This window comes from Zootoca vivipara, chromosome 15 (genome assembly GCF_965207765.1).
Source record: "Zootoca vivipara chromosome 15, rZooViv2.hap1.1, whole genome shotgun sequence".
NCBI lineage: Eukaryota > Metazoa > Chordata > Lepidosauria > Squamata > Lacertidae > Zootoca > Zootoca vivipara.
In genome coordinates, this window is record NC_142598.1 from 5,962,179 (window position 1) to 5,975,924 (window position 13,746).

Genomic DNA, 13,746 nt, shown 5'->3' on the forward strand with positions numbered 1-13,746 from the left:
TTTATTCTCGCATGGTTTCCTGGACTATTTATCTGGCCGCAGACTGCTGGACTAGGTGGTCTGACCCTGGCAGAGCCTAATGTTTGTTCCTAATCCATGATACCCCCACAATTACGGGCTTAACCTCAGAAACTCAGAGCTGGTCAAAATACTGCCCCTGAACAGGGACGGGAAGGGAGCCTTTGGTCATCCAGACGCTGTTGTACTACAACTCCCATCATCCCTGGCTGCTGGGTTATGGTTCCAACAAGCCCCAGAATGTGGTCCAGGAATGGTCAGGTTGAGGTGGTTCTGTCTGTACTTGCTGGAGCCACTAGTCACCATGAAGTAGTAGGTTGAGTGACCTGTTGAAGCCGAGCATCCGCTGAGAGAGGAGTCTCTTCTGCAAGAATCCCCCCCCCACTTCTCATGCCAGCATGGCCAGTTGTCAGGGATGATGGGAATTGTAGTCCAAAAACATATGGAGGGCCACAGGTAACCCCAGACTTGATGGAAGAAAAGGGATGGGATCCCACAGCCAATCATAGTCTCCTTCTGGGACCTGCCCATCAGGTGGCTGCAGTCATGGCTTGCAATTCAGGTACATGGAAGAGTGCCTGAAGAAAGACCTGGGGAGATCAATAAGGAAACACCCCCACTTTCCTTCTTTAGTGCAGCCTTGATTCCAACACGCTTGTGGGGCTAGCAATGCTTGGGCAAAATAATAATAATAATAATAATAATAATAATAATAATAATAATAATAATAATATATTATTTATACCCCGCCCATCTGGCTGGGTTTCCCCAGCCACTCTGGGCGGCTTCCAACAGAAAAATAAAACACAATAATCTATTAAACATTAAAAGCCTCTCTGAACAGGGCTGCCTTCAGATGTCTTCTAAAAGTCTGGTAGTTGTTTTCCTCTTTGAAATCTGTTGGGAGGGCGTTCCACAGGGCAGGCGCCACCACCGAGAAGGCCCTCTGCCTGGTTCCCTGTAACCTCACTTCTTGCAGCGAGGGAACCGCCAGAAGGCCCTTGGGGCTGGACCTCAGTGTCTGGGCAGAACGATGGAGGTGGAGACGCTCCTTCAGGTATACTGGACCGAGGCCATTTAGGGCTTTAAAGGTCAACACCAACACTTTGAATTGAAATACCATCCTTGGGATGCTTCAGCCTACCTTGCTCTGCCTCCCTTTCCAATACCATATAAGCCCTGCTGTGCCCCATGGCAGAGATGGGGGGCACAATAACGTACCCAACCCTGCTCTGACCATTGGCTGTGTGCCATGGAAGAACCCGGAAATGTCAGCCCCATTCAAGGGCTACCTGTGGAGTCGCAGCTGAGGGAGGCAGAGCATTCCTATGGAGACAAAATCCTCTCTTGGGGGAGAGTGGCTCTCCTGAACCTCCTCTGTGCCCAGCTTCCCCAACCCTGAATAGATGTGCACTCTGCCCACGCTCCTCAGGAAGTCAGTTCTACGTAGTCTGGGATGCTTCTCTACCCTCTTGCTTTTCCCTTGTGGTGTGGCCTGCCTTCCACGAGAGCCAGTGTGGTGTAGTGGTTAAGAGCGGTAGACTTGTAATCTGGGGAACCGGGTTCGCGTCTCCACTCCTCCACATACAGCTGCTGGGTGACCTTGGGCTAGTCACACTTCTCTGAAGTCTCTCAGCCCCACCCACCTCACAGAGTGTTTGTTGAGGGGGAGGAAGGGAAAGGAGATTGTTAGCCGTTTTGAGACTCCTTAGGGTAGTGATAAAGCGGGATATCAAATCCAAACTTCTTCTTCTTCTTCTTCTTCTTCTTCTTCTTCTTCTTCTTCTTCTTCTTCTTCTTCTTCTTCTTCTTCTTCTTCTTCTTCTTCTTCTTCTTCTTCCACTGACTTCAGGCAGATCCTCTCTCTCTCTCTTTCTCTTTCCTCTCTCTCTCTCCTCTCCTGTAGCATCATGCCCTCCACAGATGACTCAGCTGCTTGCCTCTGCAGAATCACACCCGCTTCTTACTCTCTTCTTGTCTCCCTATGGCAGTAACCAGCTGAGACCCCCCATCCGGGAGTTCCAGATGGGTCTCGGATCAAAGTGATTCCCCTCCCTCAGAAGCAGGAGACAAGCCAATCTACCAGACATGGAGGTGAAGGGGCAACTCATCAACTCATCCAGCTACAGCTCTTCAGGTACTGTCCTACTGATACATCTGCCCCCCCCCAATTTTTATTTTATTTTTTAAAAAATATTATTCCTCCCTGCCTGGCTGATCACCTCATCCTCCCATTTCTGCACCCTGTGAGAGTTAAATATGGGACTTTCCATTGATTTCAAACCTTTGCTGACCCTTTTATTCAGGTGTGGGGAAGCATGGACCTGGGGGTTCAATGTTGCCCTCCATACCCCTTGAAACTCTCTCTCAGCCACATCCCCAGGCCTCACCCCTCACGCTGCTTTGCACCCCAAGTGTGTCTCCTTGAACTCTGATCCTGACTCTTGACAAACAGGGAGGGTGTGTTTAGTGTATGCGTGTGGGTGTAGAAACTAGCCTACCATACAGAGATGAAAGTTGAGTTTGTTGCTCTGCTAGCTTTTGCCTCTGGCCCCACCCACCCCTGGCATGTGGCCCTCAGGACATTGCCCACAAGGGGCTGCAGCCCTCAGGCTGGAAAATGACCCCCCCCCCGTTCTTTCCTCCGCAGAGGCTTTGCAGCGGGACCTCTGTCCGCGGATCCGGCTGGAGCGGGTGCAAGAACTGCTGGAGAAGCAGCGGTCGCTCCAGCAAGTGCTCAGTCTGCGCCTTAAGGAACTGCGCCGCATTTGCCTTCAGGAGGCTGTGAGTACCCGTTGGCAGGAGCACGGCTTGATGTGGGCGGGTGAGGGGCTGGCGCTGCCTCCAGGACTAGCCAAGAAAGTTATGGCGGCATGGAAAGTTGAAATTGTCCCTGGATGTAGAAAGCAGCCTGTGTTCCGCCAGACGGCAGATTCTCGAGAATCTCCGTTTCAGTGGGGCAAATTCCTGGTCCATGTTTGCTGGGGAGCGGAGGGTGAAAGCCGAGGAGAAGTAAAAGTAGAGACCTCTTGAAATTCTCCTCCCTGTTTGTGGGTAGAGAAATTGGGGCAGGGGAACCCAGGAGACGAACAGCAATCCAGTGGTGTCTTGGGGAAGGAGGTCACCCTTAGCAGTGGCAGGAGCACAGTTTATTAATTTATTATTAAAAATAATAAAAACAGTTTATTATTTAAAAAGGGGGGTGGCCAACACAAACACAGTCAATAAAAAAAGTGAAGGGTGTTTGAAGAAAATTCTGCCAAGCGGCCTCCTTTTTCTAAGAAAAAAGGAAAACCTTGAATTTTTCTCTGGGAAAAAATGTCTCCTCAAGATTTCAGTGCTGCTCTAGTTAAAAGCTGACATTGGAAAGAGTTTGGGTAATGGGCTGGCTGTCCTCCTCCACTTGTAAGAAAATGCCGGCAGATGCCACCCCCAAGTAGGCCCTGCTCTGTGCTTTGTTAGACATAGAATAGGTCAGAATTCTAAGCATGAAGAGGAACATACAGGGGGAAGGCCTCTTTGAGAAGTAATACTTCCAGGCTGTGCTGGTCAGGCCACTGGGCGCCACATTTTCAAAACAGCATTTGGCAAACTGGAGCGCAACTCGAGCAGGGCAGACAGATGGATCAGGGGCTGTAGAAACTCAAGTGGTTTGAGGAATGGTTGAAAAACAGATGGGCGCTTTTAGCCTGGAGAAGAGGAGATGAAGGCGAGACTCAGCAGCCGTCTTCAAACATCTGGAGAGCTGTCACACAGAAGATGGGGCAGACTTGTTCTCTGTTACTCCAGAGGAGAAGACTAGTAGAACCAAGGAGTATCCAAGCAGGTTCTATTCAGAGCAGGCCCAGTGGAATGAATGGACCTAAGTTAGCCGCATCCACCAATTTCAGTGGGTCTACTCTGGAGTATGACTAATGTGGGATGCAACCCAGGGAAAGTACAGGGAACCAGAATTTGGCCATATGTTTGGCAGAGCATCCTCTGATGTAAGAGCTGTTTGACAGTGGAACAGGCTGCCCTTAGAGTGGTGGCGAGCCGTCCTTTGCTGGGGGGATTTAAACAGAGGCTGGTTGGCCACCCGTCCAGGATGCTGCACTGCAGTTCCTGCATTGAGCAAGGGGGAGAAGGCTAGTTGACCATCAAGATTCCATCCAACCCTTCATTATTTTAGATAAGTTGGCTTCAGATCATCCAGGATGGGGATGGGGAGCCTGTGGGCCTCCAGTTGCTGTTGGAGTCCAGCTCCCTTCAGCCACTCTCATCAGCATGCCCAGTGTTCAAGGACGATGGGAGCTGGAGTCCAGTAACCTCAGGGTGGGGGACACACAGGTCTATCATCCCTGAAGTAAAGCTAGAGGTTGCGAACCAGTGACGAAATCCGTTTTAGAAGTGCGCTGCAGAACAAATAAATGCATGCAGATCTGGTTGGTTTTGTGTGAGCTACCAAAATCCAGCTGGTCTTGGTGCAGAATTTCAATCTTAAGCACAGATGATGCACACTTGTTCCAGCCTGGGCAGTATTGACAAACGCCGCTTGCATCCCTTCCCATTGCCAGGAACTGACTGGAAAGTTGCCTCCCGAATACCCCCTGGAACCAGGGGAAAGACCCCAGCCCGTGCGCCGGAGGGTGGCAGTTGCCTACCGAATTCCCGCTGCCCTCAAGAATGAGGTGAGCAAAGGGGGTGGGGGAGAGCGAGTGGTGGGGAGAGAAGGGTTTCCGGGGTGGCTCTGACAATCCTCCTCCCATTGAATTGCAGGAAGCGGCTTCCCTGGAGGAGCTGACTCAGGAGCTGGCTCTGCAGCAGCAAGTGGCGGAGGCTGCCCGGCGCCTCACCGTGGCTCCAGAGTTGACGGCCGACCAACGCCGCCGCCGCCGGCAGGTCCAGGCAGATGCCGCCCAGCGCCTCCGGGAGCTGGAGGCTCAGGTGGCAGAGTTCCGGGTGCGACTAGGCAAAGGGCCCCCCCAGAGGGGCAGCCATGGTGCGTTGCTCTTCCACCCTTTAAACCCTGCCCCCCTGCCCTCTGTGGGTGCAGTCCACCCTGCTGTACCGCTTGTGCAGAAGATTTCCCCTTGTGCCCAGGGTGGGGGAGCCAGGGAGGGCCTTCACTTGTTGCCAGACTCCAACTCCCAACATTGACCGTGCAGCCTGGAGCTGAAGGGAGTTGGAGGCCAGCAACATTGGGAGGGCCATATGTTCCCCACCTCTGGTTTGAGCCGTGGAACATCTTCCCCCTCCTCTCCTTTCCCCTGCAGCCTTCAAAATCTGAAGCACATCTTCAAAATCTGCTTCATGGGGTTGGGAGACCCTCCGGGGCCTATTTTGTGGTGGCCCTAACCACTGCAGGAATGCAGCCCTTGACAGCTTTCCACTGGGATAAGGGCTCCTGGTCCAAAAGCCCCCCCCCCCAATAGATTGAGTGCACTTCCTGACAATGTGAGGGTTTCCTACCATGAACCCTCCTCTTGCGTTGGAAGTGAACTTGTGTGAAGGTTCTCCTATCCAAGCCGCTCGGTACCCACCCTATCCTTCTGGTATATTATGAGGAATGTTAGTCATCACAAACTGTTTTCTGATTGATCCCTGATTTATCTCTCTCTCTCATAAAAACAAAACAAAAAAGAAGAGGCTTTTCATTCAGAGAGCAGCTCCCTCTCCGAATCGGCCAGCCACGAAAATGGTAAGTGTGGGGTCTGCAGCCCCCTGCATTTCTTTCCTAGATTAAGGAGGGAGCGGTTGGTGGTTCTGGGCAAACGACAAGAGGCTAAAGGGGTGCCTTTGTCAAATGAGAGATGCTGAAGGCTCAGGCTCCCTCAGTCCCTCATCTTTCGCCCCGGAGATAATGAAGCAAAGGGGCTCTGCATAAGTGTGCTCAAAGTCTTGCCTGCCAGCCTGCTAGTACAAAGGGGTGTGTTTGTGGGTGGCGTCTTAATTAATGCCTGATCTGAGTGCATAGTGTCAATCAGTGGGATCCGGAAGTGAATTGAAAATAAACCCTACTTTGGAGCTAGCTTTTTGGAAGAAGCATGTTCTAATGTGGGTCAGGGTGAGAGAAGACTACTGCAATGCGCTCTACGTGGGGCTACCTTTGAAGGTGACCCGGAAACTACAATTAATCCAGAATGCGGCAGCTAGACTGGTGACTGGGAGCGGCCGCCGAGACCACATAACACCGGTCTTGAAAGATCTACATTGGCTCCCAGTACGTTTCCGAGCACAATTCAAAGTGTTGGTGCTGACCTTTAAAGCCCTAAACGGCCTCGGTCCGGTATACCTGAAGGAGCGTCTCCACCCCCTTCGTTTTGCCCGGACACTGAGGTCCAGCGCTGAGGGCCTTCTGATGGTTCCCTCGCTACAAGAAGCCAAGTTGCAGGGAACTAGGCAGAGGGCCTTCTTGGTAGTGGCGCCCGCCCTGTGGAACACCCTCCCATCAAATGTCAAAGAGAAAAACAACTACCAGACTTTTAGAAGACATCTGAAGGCAGCCCTGTTTAGGGAGGCTTTTAATGTTTAATCCATTATTGTATTTTGTTTTTCTGTTGGAAGCCGCCCAGAGTGGCTGGGGAAACCCAGCCAGATGGGCGGGGTATAAATAATATATTATTATTATTATTATTATTATTATTATTATTATTATTATTATTCTCATAGCAAATTTTCCAGAGCAAATCCAAGGTGGTGACAAAACCTTCAAAAGTCACGTGGCCCAAACATGGTGCTGGGGGAGCAGAGGGGGCGGGTGTGGCCCCAGCGTTGAGCAGTGCTGTCAATTAGCCCAGGCGGGTGAGAGCCCAGAGCCCAGTTTATGCAGCAGGCAGGGGGAACCGAGTTGGATGAGCTGGTACCTCCTCTAGCAATTCCCTGGTCCTCCTCAGAAGGTAAAAGTGCTCCTGGACTGTACCATTCCAGACTGCAGGCAGCAGCTGCTGCAAAACGGCATGCTTTCTGCCCTTCCAAAAAGTTAGCTAGGACTCCTAACTTTCTCCCTTGCCTTGTCTTGTCTGTGTATATGTTACATGTACAAACTAGGAACACTTTAACCACATGGAATTGTAGAGTTGGTACCCTGAGAATCATCTAAATCAGGGGTCCCCAAACGTATCTCGCCGAGGACCGGTGCCCCCAGCGCTCATCGTGCTGCGGGCCGGAGTGCGCGGGAGTGTGCGCCCATACGTGTGCGCACATGTGATTTCCAGCGCACTTTTGGGTCGCCAGAACACCAGAAATTGTGCGCATGCACTTCCTCTGGCCTGGAAGTGCGCCGGAAATGATGCTTGCGCACGCGCACAAGCTATTTCCGATGCTCCGGGGACCTGGAAATGGGCAGCTGCAGTGTGTCGTTAAGAGCGGGCGGCAGCAGCAGGGTCGCCGGGGGCCGCATAAAAGAGCCTCGCGGGCCGCATCCGGCCCCCGGGCCTTAGTTTGGGGAAGCCTGATCTAAATCCAACCCCCTGCAATGCAGGAATAGGCAGCTGTCCCTTATGGGGATCAATCCTGCAACTTTGGCGTTATCCGCATCACACTCTGACCACCTGAAATATCCAGGCTGAGGATGATCACATTTATGTTCAGAAAGTATAAACTGTCGGACTACCATATTTTTTTCATTGTTGTTGTTGTTTTTTGCCGAGGTAGGGGTATGTGGATGCTTCTACCCTGTGCCCTGTGCTCTGTCCTCAGACGACCCCCACAGCTTCCACCCCTCCAAAGCTTCCAACCACCAGGGGACTTTTTTTGACCGTCCTTCGCCGCCTAAGGCCCGAGATCACCTGCGTGCCATTTCCAGTAGCCCCGACCGCCGGCCAGGATGGCGGCTTTTGCAGCCGGACCTCTACAACGAGGGCAAGGACCGCAGGAACTCTGTGGCCAGCCCTGCCAGGTGACTAGGAGATGCCTGCGGACCTTCGGCCCTTTGCGTGTGTCTCTCCAGTAACAAAGTGAACTAGGGGGAGGAGGGAGTTGGCTGCCGAGCTGATGAACGCCCAGGGAGCCCCCTTAAGGGCCCATTGCAAGGACACGTGCAGAAAAAGGAGGTGCTAGACCCAGGGGTCAGCAACCTTTTCTCAGCCATGGGCTGGTCCACCGTCCCTAAGACCACGTGGTGGGCTGGACTATATTCTGGGGGTTGTGGGGGGGGGGAAGAGAATGAACGAAATCCTATGCCCCACAAATAACAGAGAGATGCATTTTAAATAAAAGCACACATTCTACTCATGTAAAAATACGCCGATTCCCGGACCGTCCGTGGGCTGGATTGAGAAGGCGATTGGGCCGCATCCGGCCCACGGGCCTTAGGTTGCCTACCCCCGCGCTAGACTGTAGCACTTCAGGCTGAAGAGGCAGGGTGACATTTTTGAATGCTGCTCCACATAAAAATGCAAAACACACAGCTCCCTGCCAATAGAAAGCTGGCCTGTGACGGAGAAAGGGAGTGAGCTAAAATGTAACTCAAGTGCTGTCCTCCTATGGCAGGGTTTTGGGGTTTGTTTCTTCAGCAGAGAGAAACTTCCCCCAAAAAGTTGATGCCTGCCTACTAGTCTTCAATGGCTTCTCCTGCTCTGCCTCCTCAGGAGTTTGCTCCCACATTCAATTGCACATGTAAACATGGCCACATGTGTAGCAGCTGATTTTCCTTAAAGGTTGGAGATGGGGAGACCATATAACACTCTTCCTAAAAGACCTACATTGGCTCCCAGTATGTTTCCAGGCACAATTCAAGGTGTTGGTACTGAGCTTTAAAACCGTAAATGGCCGCGGCCCAGTAGACCTGAAGGAGCGTCTCCACCCCCATCGCTCAGCCCAGACACTGAGGGCTTTCTGGCGGTTCCCTCACTGCGAGAAGTGAGGTTACAGGGAACCCGGCCGAGGGCCTTCTCGGTAGTGGTGCCCGCCCTGTGGAATGCCCTCCCAGCTGATGTCAAGGCTACAACTATACAACCTTTAGAAGACATCTGAATGCAGCCCTAGCCCCGTATAGGTAAAGGGACCCCTGACCATTAGGTCCAGTCGTGACCGACTCTGGGGTTGCGGCGCTCATCTCACGTTATTGGCCGAGGGAGCTGGCGTACAGCTTCCAGGTCATGTGGCCAGCATGACTAAGCCGCTTCTGGCGAACCAGAGCAGCACAAGGAAACGCCATTTACCTTCCTGCTGTAGCGGTACCTATTTATCTACTTGCACTTTGATGTGCTTTCGAACTGCTAGGTGGGCAGGAGCTGGGACCGAGCAACGGGAGCTCACCCCGTCGCAGGGATCCGAACTGCCGACCTTCTGATCGGCAAGCCCTAGGCTCTGTGGTTTAACCCACAGCGCCACCCACGTCCCCATATAGGGAACTCTTTAAAGGTTGATGTTTAATTCTGTTTTTATATTTTGCTGGAAGCTGCCCAGAGTGGCTTGGGCAACCCAGTCAGATGGGCGGCATATAAATAACAAAAGTATTATTATTATTATTATTATTATTTATTATTATTATTTATTAATTAATTAATTAATTAAGAAGGGAAAATTAGCTGCTAGGTGTAACAGTGGACTAAGAAACCCAGCCAACTGACACTACCTTTTGTCTTAACAATAAGGGCAGATCTGAGATGGTGCCTTTCTTACCAGATTCATAAGGATGATAGAGATGGGCACTTCAAGCCTCTCTCAACACCTTTGCCTCTAGGGCCAGCTTTTGGAGCAAGAGTAGCCGTGCAGAGGGCCTTGGGACTCCCATGAACCCTAGTCAGCATGTCGAATGTCCTGGGATTATGGAAGTTTTGGCCAAGAACATTCGGAGGGCACTCTGGTGTTTTCTGCAAGCAGAATTGAACTACTTGTAACTCAGCTTCTTAAGAGTTAGCACATACCTGCTTGGAAGCAGAAGGTGTTCATGGGATTACAGCTTACCTGTGCATACACAGAAACACACACATGTGCGAACATGTGCAGATTGGTGTACATAGGTGCCGAACCGGACTGACTCTTTTAGAAATAATTTTGTCTTCGCTCGTTTGCAGCCCAAGCCGTACCCTCCCCAGGAGTGTTTCCAGCTTTGAGGGCCGGAGTGTTCCAGCAACCCCAGTGTTGGCAAGGAGTGCTTGCGCGGGTGGCCACCAGTTCAGGTAGGCAAAATGCTGGGTTTCCACCCATAGCGGCTGGATGTGAGGTTGGGCTGGAGGCAGAGTGGGGTGGGGGTGTATGTGGAATTTGTGGGAAGTTTAGCTGGTCATAATCAGTGCTTTTTCTCTGGGGGGACGCAGAGGTATGCATGCCCCTAAACATTTTGTGAATCTTAAGTTTGGCCTCATTGAGGGGCAGTATTTCAATATGAGTAGGAAAAGGAGAGTACCCCTAAACATCACAATTATTATTATGAAATAACGAGGTCACACTTTTATAGATTTTTTTATTATTATAGACCTACTACATTCTAGCAGTCACCAAATTTACTTGTAATTCATTCTGTGTTAAAATAAACTTTAACCTCGTGACACAGCTATGAATACATTCTAAAATGTTATATTAAATATTGTTTCAAGTTTCTGTCTCGTAAATTATTTATTATAACAGCAGCACCGAAAAGGCTTTAAATAATTCTAGTTCCCGTTTCACATATTTCATAAAGGGGGATCTTTCTCTACCTTTACGTTTGCCTTAAACAGACCATTTCTGTTAATTTAGTCATTGTGGCAACAAATTTTCTCAAGCCATCCTTGTTGTGTTGAAACTATTGGAGCAGGCCATTTGGACGCTCTCCATATTTTGGCAGCTGTTAACAAAGCCCCATCTAAATTAGAATGTTCTGATATCACATCTTCCTTTAAGATACCCTAGAAGAGAGTTCCTGTGTACGAGATACACTTGTTTCCCCCCCCAAATAATTATTGCATGATTGCCAAACACATGACTTTCTCCTCACATCTTCAACAGATTCCACAAACATCTGGAATAGCTTCTCTTTACACCTCTCTCTCTCTTTCTCTGTCTCAGATCCGAGGCCCCAGCTCTACACCCCCGGCAATGGTCAGGCAGCCACGACTCCCAGCTCGGCCCCCCGAGCCGTGACACCAGTGGTGATCGGGCCTCCCTCTTCGCCGCTCGGACCCGCCGCAGCAACAGCTCGGAAGCCCTGATTGAGCGGGCCCCTTCAGACGACCCTCTCTTCCCCGCTGCACCCCCTTTTAAAAGTGCCGAGGCCCTGACCCCTTCCATCTCTGGCCGCAACCCTCGGCCCCCTTACAACGACCTCCTCCTGGACTACTACCTGGAACGCAGGTGCTGGGGCGGCGGTGAGCACCTTTCGCGGCGGGACGGGCCCCCCCAGCTGGAGTGGGGGGCCCTTCCCGAGAGCCCGCTGCAGCGCCGAGCCCGGCCGGCTGCCCGCACCAAATCCTGCGGCCCGCTGCTGCCTCCCCAGTCGCGGGAGGTCGGTTACGGGCCCCCGTTGCCCCCTCAGCGCAACTTCCACAAAGCCCTGGCCCTGGAGGGACTCCGGGACTGGTACCTGCGCAACGCCGGAGTCAGCCAGCGCGGGGCGCTAGAGAGACGGGGACCCTCGCACACCAGCCACCAGCCGCTCCGCGGCTACTATGAGCCAGCTGCCGCAAACCCCGAGACGAGCTACTACGGGGCGCCGGGGGGGCTCCCCCACTCGGTGAGCTACGCCGGGCAGCCGCTGTATGGCAGGTATGGGGCACGACTCCACTATTTGCCCCGGTAACTGCATCCGCCCCATTCATCCTGCTTGCCTAACGCCCGACCCCCTAACACTGCTTCTGCAGAGTCTGTCTGTCTGTCTGTCTTTCTGCTCTTTCTTTTTCGGGCGCTTCCATCATGCTGCACTTTTCCCCAGCTGCTCGGGAATTATTGTGCTTTGTTTTCTGTTGCTATTTCCCCCCAGCCATTAAAAGTGCATTATTGGGGGGGGGGGGTTGGGGGGGGGAGGAGCACCCTTTTGTCGCTGCCTCTTGGTCCATTTCCAAAGGGGACCAATTGAGCTGCCAAGGGGCTGGAGTTTGGGGTGGACTCGGAAGCTGCGTTGGGATGAAAGGAAGATCTCTGTACTTCTTGCTGTGTTCCTCCTTGCCTAATTCTTTTCTTCTTCTTCTTCTTCTTTTCTCTCTCTCCCTCCCCTCCGCCTTCTGATGCCCTGCTATGCCCTCCCCAGGCCCTTTGGGGAACTGCTTTACATGGATGACTCTGCTGGCCCCTACAGCTTGGACTCCACAGAGCAGCCACCCCCGGGGACATTGGTCTGACCCCCCCACACTGCTTTTCCCCCCCCCAGGGGGAAACGGAGTTTGGTCTCTTTTTCTTTTCTTCGCTGGTGCCTCGTGTGTGCGTGTGTTACACCATGTTTGGGGGGGAGGGAATTCCCTGCTGGCAGGGTTTATATACTATATATATCTGTGTGTGTGTGTGTGTGTGAGAGAGAGAGAGAGAGAGAAGTGGGGTTGTTGCATGTCACACTGGACACACAACTGGGAGGAGGCCGGATATGTCTCCCCAGTTCTTCCTACACATTATTAAACTTTTCCCATTTGAGATTTTATTTTTTTGGAGGGGATATGTATTTACTGTAGCCCACTGCCACTCACTCCCACCCCAAAAGGGTTTATCAGCTGCAGGGAGGGGTGCCTCAATTCTGCCCTGGTGCTGTGGTTTAGGGTGCGCCATTTTCAACCCGAGACCCTGGAATGTATCGTTGAGGGGTGTGCAGATGTTTGTTGCGGGCAAAAGGCTGCCTAGCGCATACCTGCCATCTCGCTGTGGAATTTCAGTTCTTTAAAAATGTCCAAAAAGGGGGGGGAAATAATCTACACCCACCACACACCCCATGAGCGATTTCTGTCCACCCCCCCCCCTGCTCACTTCTGACAAGGGGTGGGGTGGGGGAGGCTTCTGCAGAAAGGGGACTCCAGGTAAGGGAAATGCAAGCTCCTTATTATTTTTTAAAACTCCAGCTGCTTCCTGGCAGGTGAAACTGGGATGGGTGCTATAGGATGAGAGTTCTTGCTTTCAGTTCATCGCAAATCGAAGGTGAGGAACATGTATCTCCCCTCTTCCCCCCCCCATTGCCCAGAGGTTGTTGCCCAACAGTGCCCATCACCCATGGCTTTGCTGCCTTAAGGCAGTTAGGAACCCAACAGTACCTTTGAGGGCCACAGGCTTACTGCCCCACCTATTAAGAAAATTACAGTATATAGAAAGGGGCGTGGGGTGCCAGAAGCTACCGGCTGAAACGGCTGCCCATTATGGTGGCTGTGGGAACCGCGGGGGTTTCTGTTGCAGAAATTTGACTCCGTCTATGGGCGAGTTTGGCTCCCACCGCAAAGCAGGCAGGCAGACTTCTTTTCACACGCTGACTTGCGAACCCCATTCCCATGCAATGCCCACGTGTTGGGCGTTGCGGGTGTGGGAAGATCAATGTGAACATGGGTGTTTGCCACACAGCAGCCCCGATGTGCCGCGCTGCCCGTCCCATGTCTAAAAAGCACAGGCAGAGAGACCCTTTGGCGCACCCCATTCAACCATGCTGCCGGCCCCCCTCCTCTCCTTTGCCCTGCAATGTTACAAAGGGGGAAAAAACACACCTTGCTTTCCTTTAAAAGCTTTTTTAAAAATGTGACAGGTTTTCCTCGTCATAGCTGCACAAGAAGTGGCCACGTCATTTTAATAATCTGTTTTTGCCCCGTGAATCCAGATCATATTTGGGGGTGGGGGGTAAAGAAGGGGGTGGGGTGA

General features: G+C 52.0%; 1 protein-coding gene across 6 annotated transcripts in view; it reads left to right on the forward strand.

Annotated features, from left to right (window-relative positions):
- CCDC120 (coiled-coil domain containing 120) overlaps positions 1-13,581 on the forward strand; it is a 37,194-nt gene extending 23,613 nt beyond the window's left edge. For 3 of the 6 annotated variants that reach the window (XM_035141106.3, XM_035141105.3, XM_035141104.3), the window contains exons 2-9: positions 2,010-2,155; positions 2,669-2,802; positions 4,575-4,688; positions 4,777-4,999; positions 5,642-5,698; positions 7,654-7,897; positions 10,020-10,124; positions 10,993-13,581. In XM_035141106.3, the coding sequence (XP_034996997.2) occupies positions 2,107-2,155; positions 2,669-2,802; positions 4,575-4,688; positions 4,777-4,999; positions 5,642-5,698; positions 7,654-7,897; positions 10,020-10,124; positions 10,993-11,722 (1,656 nt within the window). In that variant the 5' untranslated portion in view covers positions 2,010-2,106 and the 3' untranslated portion in view covers positions 11,723-13,581. The remainder of the gene's footprint in view (positions 1-2,009; positions 2,156-2,668; positions 2,803-4,574; positions 4,689-4,776; positions 5,000-5,641; positions 5,699-7,653; positions 7,898-10,019; positions 10,125-10,992) is intronic. The other 3 variants (XM_088658500.1, XM_060268662.2, XM_088658499.1) reach the window with 3 other exon arrangements.
- Positions 13,582-13,746: the final 165 nt, after the last annotated feature.